This window comes from Megascapheus bottae, chromosome 26 (assembly GCF_031878675.1).
Source record: "Megascapheus bottae isolate mThoBot1 chromosome 26, mThoBot2.hap1, whole genome shotgun sequence".
In the NCBI taxonomy this organism is placed as follows: Eukaryota; Metazoa; Chordata; class Mammalia; order Rodentia; family Geomyidae; genus Megascapheus; species Megascapheus bottae.
In genome coordinates this window covers 2,166,732-2,192,396 of record NC_143534.1, presented here as the reverse complement: position 1 = coordinate 2,192,396, position 25,665 = coordinate 2,166,732, and the positions used below count along the sequence as shown (strand labels likewise).

Below are 25,665 nucleotides of genomic sequence, written 5' to 3'. Positions count from 1 at the left end.
TTTATCTAACAAGCACAAGGTCTTAGGTTCAAATCCACGTATAGAAAAAAAGTAAATTACCAATAATAAACACTTTTAGCCTGGTGTGTGTTGGGGGGAGAGGGGGAGTGGCTGTTGAAATGATGCAGTGGACCACAGCTAAGAGTGAGACCTGTCGATGCAGACCTTATCAGAGGCCAGGATCCGGAAGGACGCGATGACCTGCTCGGCAGTGTCCGTGTCCGCTGTCTCTCTAGTCATGAAGTCAATGAAGGACTGGAAGGTGACCGTCCCCTGTCCATTGGGGTCAACCAGGGTCATGATGCGGGCAAATTCAGCTTCACCCTGAGGCAAAGTGACAAGGAGACACTGAGTTCCTTTGGGTTTGAAAACTTTATTCCTAAAATGGGTGATTTAGAACCTTCATCTCTGGGACCCACAGAGCCTTCCTGGGTCCCGAGCATTGTAATGGTAGCTTCTCTCGGGCTACCGTGTAACGCCAACACTGCGAAGCAGTAAGGCAGCTTGGAGACAACACATGATCTACTGTATACCCGCACATGAGTTCACTGCAGGGCCTGCCCATGATAGGTGATAAAGTGTCCCCAGCCACTATCATAGCCACAGCCAATGTCAGCTCTTCTTAGAAAACCCATTACTAAAAACACATGTTTGCCTTCTAAATTTCTGCAGGAAAAATGACCTTAAAAATCCTTAGGCAGGAGCATGGCCTAGTGGTAGAGTGCTTGCCTGGCATCCACGAAGCCCTGGGTTCAATTTCTTTGTAGCACATACACAGAAAAGACCAGAAGTGGTGCTGTGGCTCAAGTGGTAGAGTGCTACCCTTGAGAAAGCCCAAGGACAGTGCCCAGATCCTGAGTTCAAGACCCAGGACTTGCAAAAATAACTCAATCAAGACAGCTGCTGGGAACTGGTAGCTCAGGTCTGTAAGTCTTAGCTATTCAAGAGGCTGAGATCTGAGGATCAAAGTTCAGAGCCAACCCAGGCAGGAAAGCCCAAGAGACTCATATTTCTAACTAACCACTAAAAGAAGCTGGAAGTTACCAGATACCAGTGGCTCACACCTGTAATCCCAGCTACTCAAGAGACTGAGATCTGAGGCCCAAGGTTCAAAGCCAGCCCAGGCATACAAGTCCTTAAGACTCTTATCTCCAATTAACCATCAGAAAAAAAACAGAAAACAAAAAAACATGGTCCAGGAGTTTGGCCTAGTGGTAGAGTGCTTGCCTAGCATGCATGAAGACCCAAGTTTGATTCCTCAGTACCACATACATAGAAAAAGCTGGAAGTGGTGCTGTGGCTTAAGCAGTAGAGCTCTAGCCTTGAGAAAGCCCAAGAACTGGCAAAAAAAAAATGGCACTGTGGCTCAAGTGGTAGGGTGCCAGCCTTAAGCACAGAAGCTCAAGGATCAGTACTCGGCCCTAAGTTCAAGCCCCAGGACTGGCACATAAATAAATAAATAAGCTGAATGCCATTCAAGTGTACATCTTAAATGGGTGAAATGTAGTATAAGAATCATAGCAATACAGCTGTCAAAAATTACCAGGGCAGCGCATGTTCTTGATTCCTTACTAGAAAAATATCTGACTAAACCCCAAATAAAAATACATGTTTCAACCCTTCAGACTTAGTTTTACATAGTGAAAGACAGATCTTTAAGGAAGGAAAAAATCTCCCTTATGATGTACAGGAAGCAGCCTTTCCTGAAAACCTCAGCCCAGTGAAGGATCCCAGCTTAGTCACAACCTCAGCTTGCGTCTCACCAGATCATAGCCCATGGAGATGAGGCAGGCTCGGAAGTCCTCGTGGTCCATCAGGCCATTCTTCCTCTATTGCAGATGCAAAGAACAGAAAGGAGTTAGGGGCCAGCTGAGCGATGCGGCTTGATAAAGCAGGCCAAGTCTGCTTGATAAAGAAGGGCCATACTGAGCAATCCCAAAATCAAAGAGGAGACAGAGCCACCAACACCACAGTGTTTATACTTTCCTTGAAAGGAAAAAGGGGCTAGGAGCTCTGAAGACTAGACAAAAATGAAAAAGACCTGAATTCTGGAAAGTGACAAACCCAACGCTGGTGGTCCCCACCTGCAATCATGGTTACCAAGGAAGCTAAGAACGGAGGGTCATCGTCCAAAGTCAGTGGGGACGGGAGAGCCCACGAGACTTGGTGATTGGCCAGAAGTGGAGGTGTATAAAAGCTCAGGGACAATGCCCTGGCCCTGAGTCCAAGCACCAGTACTGGCATTAAAAAAAAAAAAGTTACAAAGGGAGGTAGGCTTACTACTGCCACCTACTCGTTAGAGAAGGTACTGCAAACGTCCCGGAAACCAAGCTCTCCTGGGTCTCAGCTAGTCACCCAATGAACAATTCCAAACAAACCTAACTAGAGAGCCTCAGGCCAGAGGACAGAGTGCCTCTCCCCACCCCACCACGCGTGGCAAGCTCAGCCGCTCCGAAACACCCGGGGTCTCCAGGGAGAAAAGTTCCAAGTAAGAACAGAAATTTAACCAACTGTTAAAATGGGAGGCAAGTTCTGAGTGGTTTTGTTCACTCAGTAAGAGAGCGAGGTGGGGAGGGAGCGGGGGGCATGGCAGAGCATTTGCCCACAATACTCCAGGACCTTGCTCTGGGAGGCGGGGAGAGGAGGCTAACTTTCCATCCGGGTTTACTCTAAACATTACTGGAAAAGTTCAGCAGAGTTCCATCCTGGAGTGTCGGAAGTGACCTAGAGGGAACACGCAGGCGTGCTCAGGGCCTGCTCTGCTGTGCACGGTGAGGGAGAGGGCGGTACCCTGTCGAAGTGGTTGAAGGAGGCTCTGAACTCGTTCATCTGCTCCTGGGTGATGCCCTTGGCGTCCCTGGTCAGGATCTGCGTCTCCACCTCGTTGATGGTTCTGGCGACGGTGGTGAGGAGCAGCTCCCATCCCACGCGGATGTGCTGGAGGAGGAGGAGCCGGGTCAGCCGGGACCTCGGGCAGCCACACAGGCCTCCCATACAGACTCTCCCAGCTGCCCGAGGGAGCTCATGCCAGGAACCCTCGCCCCCCGGGAGGCTGAGGTCTGAGGATCCCAAGGTCTCACAGCCCTTCCCAGGCCAGAGCAGCAGAAATGGTGGCAGCACAATTTCTCTCCAAAGAGGTGTCATACATTCACCATGGTGGCAGTAACTGTGTCACTGGCAGTGACCATTAAATGGTGCTCAACACCGTTTACACAGCTTCTCCTGGCAAATATTGCAATGAAAAGGCTTCGAAGCCCCTTACATTCACCCTGGTAGAACTAGAAGGAGCAAGGAGACTTGGGGGAGGGGTGCAGGGAACACCCGGAGACAGTGCAGCCAGCCCGTGGCGTCCTACCTCCATGGTGTAGTTGGTGTGCTTGTTGTCGAAGACCAGGGCCTCCTGGATGAGCTGGTGGTCTCCCTCCAGCTTGTCGATGTTGTTCTTGTAGTTGATGATGTTGTGCTCGTACTGTTTCAGCTGGTTCATCTGGTCCTCCAGCGCCCCGGTGATCTGGATGGAGCTCCGGGCAATCTCCTGGGGGTCGGGGGGAGGGAGAGAGGGGAGGGGCAGCGGCCATGGCTCTGAGTCTGCACCACAGGCCACACCAGACTGCAACCCAAGTCACAGGTATTCTCAGGTAGTGGGCAACGGGCAGGATCTCAGGGCACACACAGTCTAGCTCTAGTCTGTCTAGACAAACTGGGCATGGTGGCTCATGCCGTCACCCTGGCTCCTCGGGAGGCTGAGATCTGGGGAGCCAGGCCAGGAAAGAGCACGAGAGTCTTATGCCCAATAAACCACAAAAAGCCAGAGGTGGAGCTGTGACTCAAGTAGTGGAGCACAGCCTTGAGGGAAAAAAAAAGAGAGAAGGGGTGGTGGGAGAGTGAGAAAATGTCCTTCCTGCCTTCTTGAGGAACAGAAACCACCCTCACATCCTCACTGTCCGGGAGAAGCCAGGGCCAGGACAGAACTGGCAGACAGAGATACAGACAAGACAGCTGCACAACCCCGCCTGCAGAGAACCGCTTCTAATTCTTGGTGCTCTTCCCCAAGGGAAAAGTGAGCACTTTATCACCAAAAGGGAGATGGCAAGAAATGTCTCCTGGCTGGTTTTAGTGATAACGTGAACCCAGAGCCATTCACAGCACTGATCTTGAGAATGTTCTGAAAGGAAAAGAACACGTGCAGCGTGGCTAGCTTAAAGTCCAGCTCCTGCCAACAAATTGACCAAGAGCCTTGCATGAGTGTAACAATGATGAAATATGGCACAGGCGCCAAAATCTCCTTGCCCCACCCTGGCACACCCTCCACACTCAAGCTGCCCCACCATACCGACTTCAGTCTGTGAGCTCCAGGGAGGCACCTCCTACCTCCATCTTGTTCTGGATCCAGGGCCCAATGGCATTGGCCTGGGCAGCGAACTGCCTCCGCAGGCGCTCGTTGGCGTGCTGGCGGGCCAGCTCCTCCTGCAGGGACTGGTCACGGACTGGCACCAGCTGCTTCACCTGGGCACAGGGAGGATGGGGTGAGGGACAGGCCTTGGGGTGACAGGCCAGCGGTGGAGGTGGAAGGGCTAGGGTAGGGTCCCCGTTCTAGGGACTCGCTCTGACTGCCTCCTGGTGGTCCAGAGCCTGGCTGAGGGGAGGGCACTGGAGAGCTGGCACTGGGGACACCAGATAGCAGCCATTCTCCCTCCACTGGGACGTCCTGCCCTGTTCCCCAGGCCTGCACATCCAGTGCAGATCTGTGAAGTTGGGTGAGTGCGAGCTAGCGTCGGAGCACGCGCACACACACACGCACACGCACACACGCGCGCACACACACACACACAGAGTCCAGAGGCCCTGCCAGTGAGCCTCCACCACCCACCCACCTTCTCCCACTTGTTGCGGAGCTCGTCCATGGTGACCGTGCTGTAGGGGTTGCTGGAGCTGATCCTGATGCTGTAGCTCTGAATGACCTTCTCCACCTCGTTCTGGATAGCCATGATGGACTGCCGCTCGCCGTCCGCCTCGGGCAGGGTGGCCTTGAACTGCTCGTGGGCAGTGATGAGACTCTGCCCAAGAACGCGGAGAAAACCGAGGCATGTCAGTGTGAGCGTCCCGGGCGTGGAGGGGTGCACCACACACACGGCACCACACACGGCACACCAGCGTCTGATCAAAGGCATGGGAGTGGGGGGAAACTTCCAATGTTTCTAGAAAAGCTCTCTGCCGCCTGGAGGTCAAGTGCCTTGACAGAGGGAGGCAACCACCAGAACCAGGACATCAAGACTGTCATCCAGAGTGGAACAAAAACCGTGTCTGCTTCATTGTGTCTGGCTGTGGCTACAGTGCCAGTCGCTTTTTACCAATTATCTGGAGCTTAATTATTCTCTCTCTCTCTTTCTTTCTTTCTTTCTTTCTTTCTTTCTTTCTTTCTTTCTTTCTTTCCTATGTAGCTGAGGCTGGCCTACAACTCTTCTACTGCAGTGTCACCTTGAACTTGGGATCCTTTTATCTTAGCTTTCTGAGTGTCAGTCCTGGGGCTTGAACTCAAGGCCTGGATACTGTCCCTGAGCTTTTTCACTCAAGGCTAGCACTCTATCACTTTCAGCCACAGCTCCATTTGCAATCTTTTGGTAGTTAAGTGGAGACAAGAGTCTCATAGAGGCAGGGAGCGTGGCCTAGTGGTAGAGTGCTTGCCTGGCATACACAAAGCCCTGGGTTCGATTCCTCGGTACCACATACACAGAAAAGGCTGGAAGTGATGCTGTGGCTCAAGTGGCAGAGCACCAGCCTTGAGCAAAAAGTGTCCAAGAACAGTGCCCAGCCCCTGAGTTCAAGCCTCACAACTAGAAAAAGAGGAGGGGGGGAGAGTCCTTTCCTGCCTAGGCTGGCTCTGAACCTCAATCCTCAGATCTCAGCCTCCTGAGTAGCGAGGATGACGGGTGAGAGCCTGTAATTTTAAGCTAAGTTTCAAAGGCTAATTTGAACTTTGAGTTGCATATTTCTTTTTTTTTTTTTTTGCCAGTCCTGGGCTTGAGCTCAGGGCCTGAGCACTGTCCTTGGACTTTCTCAAGGCTAGAGCTCTACCACTTGAGCCTCAGCACCACTTCCAGCTTTTTTCTATGTATGTGGTACCGAGGAATCAAACCTGGGTCTTCATGCATGCTAGGCAAGCACTTTAACCACTAGGCCAAACTCCCGGCCCCTTGAGTTGCATATTTCTAAGTGGCCATACACGTGTGAGTGTGAGTGTGTGTGTGTTGTATACACACGCGTGTCCTCAACAGAAGTAGGTGTCGTGCTGCCCAGCAGGACCATACACGTGTGTGTGTGTGTGTGTGTGTGTGTGTGTGTGTGTGTGTGTGGCACGCGCGCGTGCGTGTATCCTCAACAGAAGTAGGTGTTGTGCTGCCTGGCAGGGCCATACACATGAGTGCGTGTGTGCGTGTGTACGTACACACGTGTGTCCTCAGCAGAAGCGGGCGTGGCGCACCTGGATCTCCTCGATGCTGTGGACGATGAACATGTCCTGCAGGTCCTCCATGGCGCCCTCCATCCAGTTGTTGAAGGGAGCCGCTCTCTTAGCGAACTCCAGGTGCAGCTGATCGATCGTTTCTAACAATTTCTCTGTTCTCTAAAGGCAAATTAAATGGAAACAGGTTATCATAGCTGAAACACATTAAAAACCCCTCTGGTGCGCAGGTAACTGTAAATAAATATGCAACTTGCAACAACGTAAGGTTTTGTCTCACATTTAGCCACCAGGTCCAGGAAAGAATAACACATACTGCGGCCCCAGGCCTGGGAAACTTCTGCATGAGAAGTGGGCGGAATAAAAGCCAGCGAGCTCGGTCTGTATAGCCCTTGAGTCCTCTACTGTGTGCTAGCTTGGGGGACAGTTTTTAAGTTAAAGGATTCACCTTCCCTTCTGAGCCTGGTGACAAAATTCGGGTCACCCTCTGTATCCCCTAAGTCAGCGAAATGCTGCTATCATTTGTCTGCCTTTCTCAAAGCCACTGCCCTATGGAGGACTTCTGAAACAAATGCGTGTATACCATAAACCTGCAGATGTTTTTCAAATGCCAAAGGACGTTTCGCTTCATGAATGCATTGTAGCATAAAGCTATCAACACCCACCCCCCCAAAACAGGTAGTCTCTTGGGTGGGGACTCCATTCATTAAGTAATTATTTGGTTTTAGAGAGGCAGATCATTGAGTCCTCCCTCTGCATTAAAGAGCCTCTATTCAGATAGTCATCTGGTGGCTTTAAGTCTTTTCCTCCAGTCACAGGCTGGTGGCTCTTGCCTGTTATCCCAGCTACTCAGAAGGCTAGGATCTGAAGATCCTGGTTCAAAGCCAGTTCTAGCAGAACAGTGCGTGTGACTCTTATTTCTAATTAATCAGCAAAACGCCAAAAGTGAAGGTGAGGCTCAAATGCTAGAGCGCCAGCTTTCAGTGAAGAGGCTGAGGGAAAAACCGCCAGGACCCTGAGTCTGAGAAAAAAAGCTTATTTTTGGTGTTTAAAAAGTCATCACCTCCAACGCCTCTCTCCTCTTCTGAGTGAGGGTCCCCAGCCGGTCCCACTGGTCGCAGATCTTCTGGCATCGGTCATTGACGTTCGCAGCATCATGGTAATCCAGCTCACTGTGAAAAATAACAGTGAAGCTGAGCCTTCCCAGGGGTGAGGGGCACGGGGTGGGGCTGAGGGGCGGGTCTCTCCGGGGCCTGGCAGTGCCACCCTTATGCCCACGGCCCTAGATAATGTGCAACCGCCGTCTAGCCTTTGGCCAAAGATGACCATGATTTTTAGAGCTATCTGTTCTCACCACACAACCCGCACACCGAGCCCCACAGGCCAAATCCTCGCAGCGCACCGGCCCGTGGCCGTGTCGGGGCACCGGCTCGTACTTGAGCTCCTGGGCGATGGCGGCGATCTGCTCCACGCGGTCCTGGTGCGCGGCCAGGTCGCTCTCAAAGGCCTCGTGCTTCCGCAGCAGAGCCCGCACCTCCGTCAGCGACGCCGACTCGTAATCCTTCTGCAGCAGGATCTGCTCTTTGCCTGCAAAGAAGGAGCGTGAACCCCTCGTGCCACCCATCACGTCACGGTGCCACCCACCGGGCTCCCTCGCCAGCCAAGCCAGAGGGAGCAAGGGAGGCTGAGAACCCACGACTGAAGGAGCAGGTCGGTGTGGCCCTGGGATTCAGGCTATGGTCATCCATCAACATCCAGCGCACCTAGGGGCGCCAGGGGCGCGCGCTAAGGAACACCTATCTACTCTTCCAGCCTGAAGCTCGGTAAGTTAGAAGTCCCTGGCTCCCATGAGCCACTGGGATGGATGAACAAAACACTTGTGCTTAGCCAGGTGTGATGGCACATGTCTGCAGTCCCAGCACTCAGGAGGCAGGAGCAGGAAGATCATGAGTTCAAGGGCAGCCTGGGTTATATAGTAAAACCCTGCCTCATAAAAACAAAAGGAAAGTTATTCAGGAGGCTGAGATCTGGGGATGGCAGTTTCTTATCTCCAATTAACCAGCAAAAAAGCCAGAAGAACAGCCAGGTGCCGTGGCTACACCTGTCATCCTTGCTACTCAGGAGGCTGAGATCTGAGGATCGAGGTTCAAAGCCAGCCCGGGCACTGAAGTCCATGAGACTCTTATTTCCAATTAACCACCAGAAAATGGGAAGTGGCGCTGTGGTTCAAGGGGCAGGGTAGTAGCGTCGAGCTGAAGAGCTCAGGGACAGTGCCCAGGCCCAGAGTTCATGTCCCACAACACACACACACACACACACACACACACACACACACACACAGCCAGAAGAGGAGCTAGGGCTCAAGCGGTAGAATGCTAGCCTAGAGCAAAAACAGCACCCAAGCCCTGATTCAACCCCAGGACCCACACACAAGGAAAGGAGGGAAGGAGGGAGGCAGGAAGGGAAGGAAAGAGTTTGTAGGGGGAGGGAGAGAGGGAGAGAGGAAGGAAGATAGGAGGAAAGAGAAAAAGGAAAAAGGGAGGGAAGCAAAGAAGAGAAAAAAAAGAAGAGCGACGGGAAAAGGGAGAGAAGGAAGGAAGGACAGAAGGAAGGAAGGAAGGAAGAAAGGAAGGAAGAGAGGGAAGGAGGGAGGGAGGCAGGCAACAAAGCCAGTACATTGCATTCCTCTGGGTTCCGCATAGCTCAGCTGTGATTTCTCACAGTGGGAAGCCAAGAGCAGGCGCTTACCATAGGCCCAGGTCTCATGCGTGGAGGCTTTCTGCCTAAACTTCTCCGCCAGGTGCTCCAGGCGCTCCAGTCTCCGAATCTCATTGAGCAGCCACTCCTCGTAGCCCTTCTCGGCCTGCTCCAGCCTCTGCCAGGCACCGGCGATGTCCTGAAGATGGGGCAAGAGAAGGCATCTTCCTTATATTCACAACTTGCTGCAGGACCAGCAGAAAACAAAACAAAACCCTGAAGCTGAGTGCTGGACTCAAAAAAGTGTACATGGAGCTTTGGCTCAAAGTGGTAGAGCACCAGCCTTGAGCCGAAGAGCACAGGGACAGTGCCCAGGCCTTGAGCTCAAGGCCCACAGCCAAAACCTAAAATAAACCTGCCCATTGGAAGCCAGCCAGGGGCTCACACCTCGAATCCTAACGACTCAGGAGGCAGAGAGCTGAGAATCAAAAGTTTGGAGCCAGCAATGGTAGACAAATCTGAGGGACGCTTGTCTCCAATTAATGAGAAAAAAGCTGAACGGGTGGCATGCCTCAAGTGATAGAGCACCACCAGTTACGATGAACAAGAATGCAAGGCCCAGAGTTCAAGCTCTACTACTGGCGTGCACACACACACACACACACACACACACACACACACGGATGAAAATAACTATCAGGGAGGAGAATCTCAGTGATAAATCGGGTCCAGGACCAGCTGTCTGCTGTGAAGGCCTCTGCCCCGCCGGGGCCACTCACCGACACCATCTTGCCCTCGGAGGGCATGAAGGCCGGCCGGTTGCTGATGCGCAGCTTGGTCTGCAGCGTGTTGAAGTTGATCTCCAGCTGGCACTTCTCCTGCACCTTGGGCGGCTTGTGTTTGCGCCGGTAGTCCCGGAAATCCTCCAGCTTCTTCTGCATGGCCTGCATCGTCTTCTCCGGAGTCCGATTCTCCAGCCAGGGGATGGTGCGCCGAATCCACTCCAGAAGCTGCTCCGAAACAGAGACGCTGCTGCGCACCGGCCAGGCTCCCCCGAAACGTGGAGGCGCCTGAGCACCTGGAATCGGGGAGGCCCCCACCCTGCCATCTGGGAGGGGTGTGGCTCTGCGTGGTGGCATGCGTGAAATGGTCAACACCCAGAGTCACCAGGGACAGCCCCAGGGACCCACACAAGGGGGCAGACTTCCGGTCAGCACGCGACTTCATGGCTAACAAAAGAAGTGTGACAGCCACAAGAAACTCAGGGAGCAGACATCAGCGGACACATGTTGGAAGGAGCTTTCAAATAAAAACAACAAAAACAAAACAAAAAAGTCCCCCAAAAAACCAAAATCACAAGGAAAAGGAATCCAAACTCGCCAGAGAAAGTATTGCAATACATTCCGTTAAAGAACTAAATTTCACTTAATGTTTTTTGTTGCTGTGGGGGGTGGAGGGGGTGGGAGTGGTAGTGGTTGTGGGGCTTGAACTCAGGGCCTAGGTGAAGTCTCTAAGCTCTTTTTGCTCAAGGATAGCCCTCTACCGCTTTAAGCCACAGTGCCACTTCCACTTCTCTACTTTTCTGCCTGGATCCTCAGAGCTCAGCTTCCTGAGCAGCTGGGGTCATAGGTGTGAACCACCGGCATCCGGCCCCTTAGTAGTTGTTTTAAAAAAAATAAGCTCAAGTCAGATGAGCTTATTCCCTAGATGAAGGTTCTGTAAATCTCAGACTAGCTCTGCGCCTAAGTATATTTTAAATCTAATTTGTGAGTCGGGACAGAAATTGTGGAAGATGGTTCCCAAAAGCCCAGCTCTACCCTTCTCCTGCCTTGAGACCCAGGCCTCGGAGTTGACCTTCCAGAAGCCTTGTCCTCTGCTGTGCCTGCCGATACTTGCAAAACAACATCAGCCTGGGTGCAAACCAGCTCCAGCGTGACAGCCCTAGCTAGCGTGGGGGTCCCAGGTCACCCCGTGAAGGACGATGTGGGAAACAGAAGGTTCATCACCCAGACTCACGCCTTCCTCCAGCCTCCCTACTCTTCATCCCTGGCGTTGATGGCTTTTAAACAATGCTGTCAACTTGAATTTTCCCACAGCAATAATGAGGACAAAAATAAATAAAATAAAAACAAAAACCGAAGAAGCTAGGGCTTTTCTCCATAGCAACAGGGTGAAAATAAAAACTTCCATTACACTGGATTACTATCAAATACTATCGAAGATCTGAGTCCATGTGGCTTGATCCAGTTTTCTAAATACTGGGAAAATCAAGTCAGAATGACATTTCTTGGGTATTGAACCACATCACTGTGCCGCACTGAGCCTCAATGGACGTGGCTGTGCTCACGCCAGGCAGCAGGCTGTCACCTGTGCCACCAAAGGCCGCAGGCGGAGCAGGGACAGTGCTGTTCTACCTGTGGCTCTGGCTGTAGAGCTGTGCAGAGGTGATTGAGACTGGGGCTCTGCTGTGTTGGGGGCCGGTCTCTGACCCCCAGCCTCCCCTCTGAGGACAAAGAACGGCCTCTGCAATCTCCCTTGACCCTGGGTCACTGCACAGGGCCAGGCTGTCCAGGGTCCACCCTGGAGGGGACAGACCTGATGCAGGCCAGCATTTCAACACAGGCCATCATGCCCAGCGCCCGGGACCTGGCCGGGGCCTCCAGAGCCGCATGCGCCCTATACTTCGCCCTCTACCACGTGAGCCACCGGAGAGCCGGCGCCGTTTCTGTTTCCCTTCTCTCTGAGATGAAGGATGCAAATGACGTGGGCGGCCCTGGGGAGGGGTGCGGAGCCGGGGTGCCCCCTTTACCTCACTCGCTAGCCTCTCGTATTCTTCCATCAGCCTCTCATTCTCTTGATTCACAGCAAGAACCTTACATATCCTGTTAGCTGCTGTCTCAGCCTGCAAAACACAATAGGAAAACAGGACGGCCGGTCGACAGGGAGGCGTCACGCAGCTGGGCATGGCGGGGCGGGAGGTGATGGGGGGACGGCGGGCTGGACACCGTGCAGTGTGTGGGTGAGACTCAAGAGATGGCTTTTCCACACTGTCAAATCATTAGTTTCCACACAGACTCACGTGGCAGGCAGAAAATACCACACGACATACCAGGACACAAGCTTTGTAAGACACTGAGCAGGTTAGTAACAAGAATACAGGGACCCAAAATGTCCTGCTACCTAAACACCCCGAACATCAGGGCCCTGGCCAAGGGTGGACGCTGCCAGAAGGACACTGGCCTTTGGAAACTGAGGCAGAAATGATTCCATCACTGTGCTTGGATCCACTGAAGATGGAACTTTCTAGATGCCATCATGTGCTGGGGCTCTTCAGGATCTGGCGATCCATCATGGAGAGGATCGAACCAACCACCCGTGTGCCCGCCCCTCGGTCTCCTGTCTAAAGTCACCTCCCAGTGACAGCCTCCACGCAGGTCTAACCCGCAGGCGCAGGCCCGCGGCGGGAAGTGGAGCACCCATCTCCCAGCGTCCCTCAGGCCGCATGTCTTGTGAGTTCTCTGGAAGTTGTGGCTTTGTTTAAACCCTACCTCTGTTTTACTCAGAGAAAGACTCTTCTGGAAAGATGTCAGGACAAGTGACGGAACAGAGGAGGCGCTTTCCAGAACACAGGGAGGGCAGCCATTCCTCCTCCTCACCCTCCTCCATCCCACACTACCTCAGACGGATGGCTCAATTTTCAGGGAAGTCCTGCCCTCATCCAACCTTAAAATACAAATCTTTTCCTCGGCACTAATGAAAATGAAAACAGCACTTCTGGAACTATTTAAGTGATGGCTATTGTTTTTTATCATGTCCCATGGTTATAACACACTTAGGGAACAAGGTAGGATGTTAAGCACACACACACACACACACACACACACACACACACACACACACACACACACACATCGGGTACACACAGCACACGGAAGATGAGTGTGGGCAGCGGTGCACACGCGTTGAATACCTGCTCCGCTCCCGCAAAAGCATGGTAGAAGCAGGAAACGTAAGTCATGATGGCTCTTTCATCAGGTTTGGGAGTATTCACAATGTCTGAGGGGGGAGAAAATAACACAGGACACACACACGCACACACACACACACACACACACACACACACACACACAGAGGAGAAACCAAGGTGAAGGAAGGAAAGACAAGTGGTTCACACTGACCACTGCCTGTGGCTCATGGGCCAGTGATTCTGAACCTGGGGAAGGCTGACCAGCACTGAAATGATTTGTGAGCAGGAATCTTAGATGAACCCCTGAGGCTGTGCCCTGTGCCCCTCGGGTGCTGATGAGAAGAGTGCCTGGCTGTGGCACTACACGCCTCTATTCCTCCTCTTCCGACCTGAGGGCTGGGGGATGGAGAGGCCTGCCTGGCTGGCTGCCATTTCCTTTCGGCCCCATGACGGCGGGGACTAACTTTCAACGCCTGCCTCTGTACATATGTACCTACCAGGCCTCCTACAGAAAGCACAAGGGTCATGAAACACCAGGCAGAGGGGACTACACTGCTGTGACTTGTCACCATGGACAAGCTGCTGATGAAACCAGCTGGAAGATAGAAAGGGAAGCACAAGAACACAAATCCTTTCTGCCTCTACCTGGGCAATGCCCATTTCTGATAAGCTGCATTTTCACTGAGCAGGCGATACTCTGCCATTTATTCCCTGCATTGAAACCAGAACCTTCTAGAAGACAAACACAGATGGAATGCCAGTGCCTGACAGTCTCAAAGAAAAGTAGATGGCCGGGAATTTGGCCTAGTGGTTGAGTGCTTGCCTAGCATGCATGAGAACCGGGGTTTGACTCTTCAGTACCACACCTTAGAAAAAGCCAGAAGTGGTGCTGTGGCTCAAGTGGTAGAGCTCCAGCCCAAGTCCATTGCTCAGGTCCTGAGTTCAAGCCCAGGACTGGAAAAAAGAAAAAAAGAAAGAAAAAAAGAAAAGTAGACTTACAAAACAAAACAAAAACAAAAGGACTACTGCTCAGACCCAGATGGATGACCTCCTTCCTCAGAGGAGATGGGGAGAAAAAGAAACAACAGGATATCATCGAAGACACAGAAGGCGAGAGGGAGGTGGGGACTCCTGGCTTCCATCCTCACCTTCTGGGAACCCGCAAAAGCATGATAGTAACAGGACACATAGGTCATTATGGCTCTTTCATCGGGTCTGGCAGTAGACACTAAATCTGTGTGGAGAAAAGAAGGTTAACTATTGGACACTCAAATACCACATGCCTTAAGAGAAAGCTTCCTGGAGAAGTCAGACCCTCACCCACCTCCCTGCTTCAACCTCAGCTCAAGTCCAAGGAATGGCTTCTGAAAAGTCCTTACTTCCTGGGTACTTTCACAAAGAGAAAGGCACCAGGGCCCCAAAGAGACCAAACTATAAGAACATATATCCATGGCCAGAATGAAGCCTTCAGGATTCTAGAACATTCCCGGAGCCTTTCTATGGTGAGGCACATGGAGCCAGCACCCGAGGGCACAGGACAGCACAGCACAGCTGGAGGGGACAGGGCGGCAGGGCAGTCACAGGGATGGCTGTCCACTGGACGTCCATGAGAGACCACTCCAGAGTTAATGACCCAGTGTGCAAGACTGGGAGCCCTTGGAGAGGGAAGATGAAGAGGAGGAATGGAAGACAGGGACGCGGAAAAGACAAGGGAACCGATGCCCTGTCAGCTACCAAGGACAAGCGCGGGGACACCCGTCCCAGGACTTAGAGCATCAGGAAAACCTAAGCATCCGAGAATGGGAGCAGGGCTCGAGCCATGATGCTGCTGATAATCAGGGGGGAATAAAGGGTTCAGAAATGAAGCTTGCCCTGCATTTGGGAGATGCGAGAGGCATTAATGAACTGAAAGATGAATTCACTAATTCATCCTGGATATTCATTCAGGAACTCTAGGTAGTTAGGTGTCACATGGAAAGGATAAACGCGGCTGGGAGAGACCCAGTGGAGAGAATCTTCTATGCTTTGACTTCAGCATTGTATTGACTGTTTCTCAAGATCTGCAAAAGTCACACCCAGGATGCTGATGGTCCACTCAAGGAGTGGTGCACAAACAGATGTTTGGTGGAGGGCGAAGGGGCGGATAATAGTAGTGTCCACTGAAGACCACTGTCAGGGGTTGAGTCGTGGTGTCCCATCCCCAGAAAGGCTGAAATCCTCACCGCCGGGTATCCTTCGAGAGGGAGAAGATGCCCAGAGACAGACCAGAGCGATGGATGGGCAGACACTGCCATAGCTAGGGAGTGCTGGAGTCCTACAGAGGCAGGCAGGGTCTCCTCTAGAGCCCTCAACCACGCTGACGCTTAGAGCTCAGATGCAAGAGACCACGCCCTAGCTATGTGGGAAAACAATCTCTGTGGCTTTCAAGTCTCCCATTGGCCCTCCAGAACCATCGAGATGAGGAGAAAGGGAGGGACGACAAAAACTTCTGTCATCAAGTTCTTTACTTTTCCCCAGTAATGCCAACTACTAAAAGCTGTGGACCCCCAAAGAATAACAACGAAATAGAAGAAATAATACATCTCATTATCTCCCACCGAACTCAACAGAACATTCTGCTCCCAGCAAGTGTCCAGTGTCCATTGGCACAGAACTGGGTCAGAGACAGGAAGTCCATGACCTCCACACACCACGTGACAACTCACATGAACTTTCCCTATGAACGGCCCAACGCTGAGGCTCACACCATTTGATCCTACCTACTCAGGAGGCAGACATCTGAGGACCAAGGTTTGAAGCCAGCCTGGACAAGAAATCTATCAGATTCTTATTTGCAATTAATCAGCAGTAGAGATGTGGCTCAAATGCTAGAGTATCATCCTTGCACTGAAGAAACAGAAGGACAGTGCCCAGGCCTTGAGTTCAAGCCCACATAGAAGGCAGTGGGGAGGCCCTCAAATGACCACTGACAGATTGTAGGAGCAGCAGAAGAGCCTTCAGATCTATCTTAATCAAATTCAATTGAGGCTAATTAAAAATACAAACGTGTGGATGGTATGCTGATGACTCCATATTTTAAATTTAACTTGGTAACTTCGAAGGGGTTTTTTTCCTTTAAGTGTGTCACACAGATGTTTGTGTGCTAAACTTACTTCTACATTATGCTGCTAAATAAAAGAAACACATCATTTACAAAATTATAAAACAAAGTATCCTGCTTTCTAGCTGAAGCTGAGCTCTTCCCCATCATTTCACAATATAGCTTTGCTGTATTGTTTCTCAGTGCAATTTAAATGTGTATATGCATAAGTATATATATATATACATATACATACATAATGGATTAACAAGCTATGTCTGAAACCCTAGTGCTGTGTCTGAGGACAGAATCTGTGAAACATAAATCCTTTGGCTGGAGTTCAGACACAGAAGGCCTGGAGTCTCCAGAGTGCTGGCTGTCTATAGAGTTTCTGTGGCTGACTTGGGGAGCCAGCGCTCATCTCACCTTCAGCATCCAGCATTTTCGGAATGTCCAGGTGCTTCTCTGCAATCTCCATGGCTAGGTTGATGTTTCCTATGGGGTCATCCTGCAGGGAAAGGAAAACAACGTGACCCAGCTTCCAAGACTGCTCCAGCAGGACTGACTTAGGACCGGTGTACGGAGAATGTGGACAGCACCCACCCACCCCCAGGCGCCAACACCGCCCAATACCCCATCGCCCAATCCCTCCCAACACTTTGAACACCAGAAATCACACAGCCATGCAGCCTGCTGCGCATACACTGTGAGTCAACATCTATCCTGTGGCCCAGAGGAGAGATGTCAGCAACATTCTCCTTGATGGGAAAAAACCAACACATACCCTGTACAAAACCACAGCCTCTTCTCCAGCATCTGGAAAACATACCTTCAGTCGTTCTGGACAAATCATGGGAGAGGTATGTTCCAGGTGTGGAAGGCAGTGGGGAAGGCTCATGCCACATGCAGGTTTTAAGCGAGAGAAACTCTAGAGGGCGTAGCAGTGAAAGGAAGGGATGGTAGGTGCAGTTCACAAACAGGTCCCAAGAGGGTGACAGAAAGCAAAACCCATGTCAATGTGAGTTAAAGGCTAGAAAAGTCACACCCGGAGTGGCTTGTTTCTGAGGATTCATTTATCTTCCTCTATAAGCCTGGTTGTACTCATATATAACCAATTTTTATCATAAAATTAGCCGGAAGTCGATAATAACTAAAATACTATTATAAATCTGAAATGAATGAGGCTAAGACCAAAAACCCAAACTAAAAAGTGACATTGATCCAGGGATGGCGTTCACCAATTGTATCAGCAAAGTCATCGGAAGGTCTTAGAACCCAGGGTGCTTTGCACTGTCCCCAGTCATCTTAACGCAGCGGAGAACCTGGGAAGCGCAGGCTGCAGAGCCGCATGGCTTTCTCCCAAACACAAAGATGTCCGCCGCCTGGATTCACAGACCACACCTAAAGCCTGGTCTCTTCATTTGAGAAATAGGCTCATGGGAAAAGTTTACATTGTCCATATGGGTGTGTGTGTGTGTGTGTGTGTGTGTGTGTGTGTGTGTGTGTGTGTGTGTGTGTGTGTGTGTGTGTGTGTGTGGTGCAGGCAAGGGCAGCATGCAGCAGGCCCAGCTTCCACACCCCAATACACCACACACATGCACTATCCAGCTAAGCACATCAGCACCAGCTGCGGGGGGGTCCGAGGTAGGGGGGGGAGGGCAGGCCAGGCTCTCACCCCAAATCCTCCAGAAGCACAAACTACCCACTCAGTAGGGCTCTGGTTTCTTTCTGCCTCTCTACCCACACTTTATAACTTCTTGTAAAGAATGAATTGAAACATTAATTTCAAGACTCTGCTACATTAACCTTCAGAATTGAAGGGAACACTCAAGCTTTCAAAGTTCAAGTTTTCTGAAGAAACAAAGGAAAGAAGAAAACAAAAGCTGTAAACTTCTAAGATGACAGCTACTTTTTCATGCCAATGCTGGAAGTGCTATGATGGTCCACTGCGTGGGAGACCCGTTATTCCAATACTCTTGGAGTCTTTGGTTTTTGTCCCCGTACCGGGGTTTGAGTTCAGGGCCTGGGCGCCATCCCTGCATGCCGAGCCCGGGGGCGGGGGCAAGGGCAGGGGGTGGCTGAGTGCTGATGTGCTCGCTCGCCGAGGCCCCCACAACAACCTTGTTGAGCTTGGAGTAGTCGATGAGGTCGGGCCGGTGTCGGTGGATGAGGGCGCAGAGGCCCAGGCCATCTTTCCAGCTTCACAAACAAGGAGCAGAGGCCCACGGTTAATGTGGAGAACACAGCGGCAGTCTCTGGAGCATCCCCTGCAAATCCCTGCTCCTTGCCCCTCCAGGTAGGGGGGTGTGGGGCCCAGTCACTGTCACTGACTGTGACACAATACTGGCTCTGCACACTCGCAGTCATGCAGGGCAGTGGCAGGAGACCGAGACAGTACGCGTGGGCCAGTCCACACGTGCTGCCAGGGGCCCCCAGCCCTCTCAGCCCCAGGTCAGCGGCCTACAGGACAGGCAAGGCTGGGCCTGGCTCATGGGCCTGCTCAACACAACTGTCTACTGGAAGCACTATCCATTTTTGTCCTCCTTCCTCCCATATCTGCAACCCACAGCGTGGAGACACAGCCCTCAGCTCCCCTGACGAGAAGCTGCCTGCGTGATTAAAGCACCCTGCTCTCCCGCCACACCTGGATGTCTCTGCCTGTCCCTGTCATTTCCAATGGGATTTCCCTACTTCTCAGAACTCAGCCGAGGCCAACTGGTGGCACAGGTGTGTCTGGGGGTCTCACACACAGGGGCTCCAGGGGCACAGTGCTTACCTGGTGTGGAAGTTCTGGATGTTCACATTTCTGTAAGGGGCTGTCTTTCTCTGGCACCACAGCAGCAACCCTTCTTTGGCAGATGTTTCTGCAAGGATGGAAAAGAAAAGTGTCTTCCTGGCTTACTCCATTCCCACTTGCTTTGTAAGCACACCTCCCAGCACCCCATCGACACAGCACCCTCTCCACAAGCATTGGAAATCCAGGATCCTGGTCCCAGGGGCAAACTCTGGGGCTTGATTTAGGGTGTTCAGGCTCACACTGGGCTGTCCAGATCACAGGTGATGCTCTACCATCTGAGCCACACCTCCACTTCCAGTGTTTTGCTGGCTCTTTGGAGATAAGAGTCTCTCCAATTTGTCTGCCCAGGCTGGCTTTGGACCTCTATTCTCAGACCTCAGTTTCCTGAGTCCCTAGGATTACAGGCATGAGCTATTAGTGCCTGGCTTCCAGGGATATACACCTGGTGACATTTAAGGAAATTCAAAAGGACAATGTGAGAGCAGCTACAGGTCACAGCATTAAAAAAGAAATATTAAAGCTGGACTTCAGGGTGAGTAGTAACTTCCTATCTTTCAAATGAAAATAATAGAGCCTGGCATTGGTGTCTCACACCTGTAATCCAAGCAACTCAGGAGGCTGAGAACTGAGGATCATGGTTCGAAGCCAGTTAGAGTAGGAAAGTCCATGAGACTCTGATCTCCAGTAAATTAACAAAACATGCCAGAAATGGAGCTGGGGCTCAAGTGATAGCCTTGAGCAGAAGGAGCTCAGGGACAGCACTTAGGCCCTGAGTCAAGCCCCAGGAAGAAAATAAATGAAGGACGGAAGGAAAGAAGGAAGGAAGGAAAGAAGGAAGGGAGGGAGGGAGGGAGGCAGGAAGGGAGGGAGAAAAAGGAGAAAGGGAGGGAGGGAGGAAGAGTAAGAGGGAGGAGAAAATAAAAGAAAAAGAGAAAATGAAAGAAAGAGAAAGCCGGGCACTGTGGCTCATGCCTGTGGTCCTGTGTACTCAGGGGGCTGAGATCTGAGGATCATGGCTTCAAGTCAACCCTGGCAGAAAAGTCTGTTAACCTCTTTTACTCCAGTTAACCACCAGAAAGCCAGCAGTGGCGCCATGGCTCCAGCCACAGCGTGCTAGCCTGTGCAAATGAACCCAGAGTTCAAGCCCTGCAACCAACAACAACAACAAATATGACATAGAAATTTTAAACTCAGACTATTAATCCAAGCTGGTTGTCATTTCTGAGCCTTGTTCTGTCTTAGTTGGATTTGTAGCTGACATAAATGGGTCTCTGATGCTAAATTTGAAATTGTGTATGTGAATTCAAATCTCCCTAAGGGCACAAAGGTGTCAGTTTCCTGTCACCCAGCACAGCACTGAATTATGCACTTAGAGGAGTTAAAGTGGGGCCCAGAGTATGGCCTAGTGGTAGAGTGTTTGCCTAGCATTCCCGAAGCCCAAAAAGGTAAAGGGTCTTGTGCTTGGCTCCTTCACTCAAAGGTGGTGTTCTACCACATGAGCCACGCCTCCACTTCTGGCTTTTTGCTGGTTAATTCAAGATAAGAGTCTCACAGACTTTCCTCCCTAGGCAGACTTTGAACCTGACCTCTGATCACAGCCTCCTGAGTAGCAAGGATTACAGCCATGAACCGTGACACCCAGCTAAATGCTCATTGTTAAAAGCAATTGCTTCTCTGCTCTTCTCTTCCAAAAGAACCCCACAGCCCTGAACAAAAGTGGCACTGCAGTCCTCCACAACTCATCTCCCACACCTGACGTTCTTGCACCCTGGAGGTGACTGTCCCCCGCTTTCAACATCCACCTGACACCAGGAGGCCCTCAGCCTCCTGCGTCCTTTACCTTCCACAGAGATGTCCTGGATGGCGAAGCGAAGGATGATGGTCCAGATCATGCCCAGGGTCATCTTCACGTTGCCGTCGACGATTTCTGCCGTGGGGAGAGACCGAGAGACCGTGCCGTCAGCCCGCATCCCTCCCGCCTTCCCCGGTGTGCTCTGCCTTCAGGGCTGCGATCCAGCTGACTCGAACTCCCTTGGTCATCAGGAGCAGAGATCTCGCACACCCATCACGGCGGAAAACCACCTCAAGACATGAGCCAAGGTTTCAAATAATACGACAGAACATGGCCTCATCTGCTCCCCATCCTTCCCAGAGCCCTCCCCATGGGGCAGGAGTCCCAGCTCCCCGAGATCCCCAGATCCCCAACACCACTTCAAGAACAAGGCTGCCTCCTTTCTAGAAGTCAGTTCTAGTGAGGAGTCCCTGCTCCTGTTGGTTCGAAGGCACCCGTAACTCCACACGATCTCCCCATGCCCAACGGCCCAGGGTGGAGGGGAGAGAGAGGGCAGCTGTGGCGGGCAGCGCTGGCCGCCCCTCACCTTCGGCCCCGATGGACACCAGCTTCACCCCCTTGCTGGCGATGTAGTCCAGGGCTTTGTTGACGTTGGCAATCTTGTGGAAGCGCATTTTGCCCCGGTCGGGCTTGGGCAGCCTTTCGCCTGAAGATGACAAGAGAATCAAGAGGCCCAATGTCAGCGAGTGGTTGCTCCCCTACTCCTAAGGCGTCTCCACTTTCTTGAAGTCACAGGAGAGTGGGAACACGCTCGAGACGGATCTGGCCACGTGGAAGGCCCGGTGTGGGGCCAGAGGAAGAGAAGCAGGGTCTCGGCCCGGGGCACTGGGATCAGATGACCAGCTGGGAGAGGCCGCCAGGGCCCACTGCAGACACTTGGCTAGGAAGATTCGGATCCCTCCATCCCGCCAGCAGCCACTGGACCCCAACTCAACCAACATGCCAAGTCACGTCTATACCTACACTGACCTTCGGCTAAGTGGAGGTTTCTTGACTAGGCATGGGCTGGGCTAAGCAGACAGGAGAGTGGGGTGGGGTGGGTAGTCACACACTTGGTAATTTTTTTCCTCTCTTGTTTTTGGGGTGGGGAGGACTAGAAATATTATTTTAATAAATCCATGTTTAACAGACTCTGTTCCTTTATTCAGAACTGAAAAGGAAAGGCAGGCAGGTTGTTCTCTGCAAAGGCTTCCCTTGCCAGGGATACAGTATCTCGGCCAGTCTAGTTCAGGGGGGGTTCTTGATGCTGCCACTCTCAGGTTGAGCCCCTGGCCCTCCCTCCCTGTGCATGGTGGGGGGAGAGGACGGGGGACGCCCACCTGAGATGACCTCCAGCAGCAGCATGAGCTTCAGGCCGTTCCGGAAATCCTCCTCAATGTTCTCAATCTGGGTGCCCGCTTTCCGCAGGTGGGAGTTACACCAGGCCGTGAAGGTCTGCGGGGAGAAGCAGATGTGCTGAGACACCAGACGCAACCCGAGGGGGGGAGGCTGTGTGCGTGTTTCCTCCCATGGGAACCAGAATGGCATTGCAAGAGCGAGGCGGAGAGCTGGCACCCAGGGTTCACGCCTGACATCCTCGACCCTCAGGAGGCTGAGATCTGAGACGGGCTGGGCAGGAAATTCCATGAGACTCTTACGTCCAATTAACCAATAAAATGACAGAGGTGACAGTGTGGCTCAGTACCAGCCTCGAGCAAAAAAGCCAGCAGAGAGCCCCAAGTTCAAATCCCACTACTGGCACCAAAACCACAAACACATTCCTCTTCAGAGTCAGTCATCCACTGGCATTGCAACTTGAAGACTTGCTGTCTTTGTCAAGACATCACAGCCTTCACCTTCTAAAGAGCTTCTCAAAGCAAACAGACTACGTCAAGATGGGCTTTATTTCCTGCATTCAACAAAAATGAGCTTGCTTGCGAACAGATGCATAAATCATATCCTTCAGAGCAGAGGGTGGTTGACATCCAACCTGTAGTAGAAAGGAGGGGACAGCAGAAGAAGGGAGGGGACTCATGGCCACGAATTACCAACAATGAGTTTATTCCCATGAGCAACAGTTTTCAACTCAACTAAAGTAAATAAAGTTGCAATGTGATTAATCACTTAAAAACAACAAAAGCCTCTCACTGGCTCATTCCCGGCATCAGGCTAGATCCTGGATTCTAAACATGACCAGAGACAGCCCTGCTCCTGACAGCCTTGTGGACGGGCGTCCCAGCACAAACCTCAGTGGACAATCAACTACATTAGTGGCACCCGAAGCTGCTCTGAGTGTTTCTCAAGCTCGTTTTCACCAGCGTTCACTTGTGCACTATTTCCTGACAAAACCAGATGGAAATGCTTCTGGCAGCTGGTAGCTAAGATTGGAAACTGTCTCCTTGTCTCACAACAGCTGCTGGGCCCAGGAACAAAGTGACTAGCATGTTAAACTGGGGGACAGGCAGGGGACACACAGATAGGGGTTGAGTTCAAGATGGCAAAGCCAACCTCTCAAAATGCTGTGGTCACTGCTGTGGCGTGGTCAGCAGGGTTTCAGGAGAAAAGGGGGGTCAGCACTGCCCAGCGATGGGATCCGCACCCCCTCGCATGCAGAACCCTATTTCCACCGAGCACATTTTCCGCTCACTTTTCTATCTGTAACCACCACCACGTTACTGCGCTTGCCGTCTCCTCTATGAGCTCCTCCCTTGTCAAGCTCACATCCAGTCGCCTTCCTGGGTCTTTGTAAGTAACCAAAGGGGGCAGCGAGCCCCCTGACATCCACACAGCTGCCTCACTTGCTGTCTCCTGGCCAGCAAAACCCTGGGTGAGTTTGCAGCACGAAAGCCCCTCACCAGCACTACAGCACCAGCGCCGTCCACATCTGAAACCAGCAGTGTGACCCAAAACTTAAACATCCAGATGCTCAGACAACACCTTAGGAAGGTCTGGAAAAGTGTTTTCACTGGCCTCTACTCGGCAGCCAGATAGATCGACAAGCTGCTCAAAGTAGTGACAAAAGTGCTCTCCACAGTGGAGACTGAATAACCACCTAACAAATGAACCCCAGACCCTTAGGGCTGCCAGGCGCCCAAACACACCTTCCTACAAAGCCCACAAAATGTTTTTCTTTTCTTTTACTTTTTGGTAGATTGCGGGACTTGAACTCAGGACCTGGGCACTGTTGGTGAACTTTTTTACTCAAGGCTTTACTACTTTGAGCCACAGAGCTGCTTCCAGTTTCCTGGTGGTTCACTGGAGTTAAACGAGTCTCACAAACTTTTCTGCTTGGGCTGGCTTTGAACTGCAATCCTTGCATCTCAGTATTCTGAGTAGCCACCAGCGCCCAGCGAAAATCTTAAAAATCTAACCAGAGAGTGAATACATGTAGGTAACCCCAAAAATCCTGCACATGCTACTGCTACTGTAGGTTACAAGAAGATCTAGAAGTCCACTCGGGGTCCTGATGGTCACATAACACAGAATCAGGCATCCTGCTCCATCATGGGTACAGATATCCTGAGCCCCAAATCCCTGCTTTGTCTCCATCCCTGAGCATAAACGCCCGCCAGCCTGCAGACAGGCTATGACCAGCTTAGTACCAGGCCTGGGCGATCGGCTCGCTTTTCTACACTTGGTTGCTCCCCTAAAAAACTCACTTATGCTAGGAGGCATGGTAGATTTATAAGAGTTTAGAAATATTTTGTAAACGTAAATGTCATTGATGCTCAAAAGAATGGCCCAACATGGTGACAAATCAAAGGACCAGAAGTGTTTTGCGCTTGCTCTAGAGACTGGAAGACAACTCATAGTCACAACTGAAGTGTGTTTGAACACAGGAAACAGGCCGCCTCCGATAAAGGATAAACATGCTGTTGCTTAACAAAGTTCCCAGGGTATTTCTTCAGAAGAAGAGGCAATGTAAAAAGGTCTATGATTTTAAAAGTTTGTGTGGCTGAGTGCTGGTGGCTCTTGCCTGCAATCCAAACTACTCAAAAGACTAAGGCCTGAGGATCAAAGCTAGCCTGAGCAGAAAAGTTCTGCTCTTATGTCCAAGGAACCACCAAAACACTAGGAGTAGAGTTGTGATTCAAGTGGCAGACCGCTAACGTGAGCAAAAGAGCTCAGAGAAAGCACCCACGCTCTGAGTTCAAGTCCCAGAACCAATACACACACACACACACACACACACACACACCACCAACACCACCACCACCACCACAACTACCACCACCACTACCAACAACAACAACAACTTTAATTTTCTCCCTTTCCAGGCAAGATCATATGGGATAGAAAGCAGATTCTATCTGATTAGCTGAAAACATTAAGAACGAGACACTAAAAATGTGTATTTTAGAAATTATGATGATCATGTCGACCTTAGAGGTATGAAATCCTTCACTGTGAAGAAAGACTCTGTACGCTTGCCAAAAAGAAAAAAAGAAAAGAAAAGAAAAGAAAAATACCTTGCCAAAATAATAGGCAGCCTCACTGGGGTGGATGCCCCAAAATAGAATCCCGCTAACAGTAGTGCGGGAGCTGGCAGGATCAGGATGCATCTCCAACACTTGAAAAGACAGTCTTATCCCCGCTGACCTCATCAGAAACTCTCAGCCAGAGACTTAGGTAAGCTCTGAGGTCAGGCTGTGCAGAAGACAGAAAGGAAGGGGCTAAACTCTACGAATGCATGGCAAGACCAAAAAATAAGTAATGATAATAATAAATATTCTACCTCAGGTTTTCCCATTTAGCTTTAAATCTAGCCCAAACAAAGAACGGCCTCTCTGATCTGTGGAACCCTCCCTCCAGACCTCCAGGAGGATGCAACAGC

General features: G+C 51.4%; 1 protein-coding gene across 3 annotated transcripts in view; it reads right to left on the bottom strand.

Moving 5' to 3' along the window:
* The window catches only part of Actn2 (actinin alpha 2), a 42,474-nt gene that overhangs the window by 2,817 nt on the left and 13,992 nt on the right, over positions 1-25,665 (bottom strand). Inside the window, exons 2-20 of one of the 3 annotated variants that reach the window (XM_090318780.1) lie at positions 22,172-22,286; positions 21,379-21,498; positions 20,841-20,927; positions 18,980-19,067; positions 18,324-18,402; positions 16,630-16,711; positions 14,273-14,358; positions 11,967-12,059; positions 9,937-10,167; positions 9,209-9,356; positions 7,897-8,047; positions 7,524-7,632; positions 6,482-6,622; positions 4,875-5,057; positions 4,372-4,506; positions 3,356-3,535; positions 2,791-2,937; positions 1,764-1,829; positions 166-324 (exon numbers count right to left, since the gene is read on the bottom strand). In XM_090318780.1, coding sequence (XP_090174906.1) covers positions 166-324; positions 1,764-1,829; positions 2,791-2,937; positions 3,356-3,535; positions 4,372-4,506; positions 4,875-5,057; positions 6,482-6,622; positions 7,524-7,632; positions 7,897-8,047; positions 9,209-9,356; positions 9,937-10,167; positions 11,967-12,059; positions 14,273-14,358; positions 16,630-16,711; positions 18,324-18,402; positions 18,980-19,067; positions 20,841-20,927; positions 21,379-21,498; positions 22,172-22,286 — 2,400 coding nt within the window. Of the gene's footprint in view, positions 1-165; positions 325-1,763; positions 1,830-2,790; positions 2,938-3,355; positions 3,536-4,371; positions 4,507-4,874; positions 5,058-6,481; positions 6,623-7,523; positions 7,633-7,896; positions 8,048-9,208; positions 9,357-9,936; positions 10,168-11,966; positions 12,060-13,127; positions 13,214-14,272; positions 14,359-16,629; positions 16,715-18,323; positions 18,403-18,979; positions 19,068-20,840; positions 20,928-21,378; positions 21,499-22,171; positions 22,287-25,665 lie in introns of those variants that run through there. The other 2 variants (XM_090318781.1, XM_090318782.1) reach the window with 2 other exon arrangements.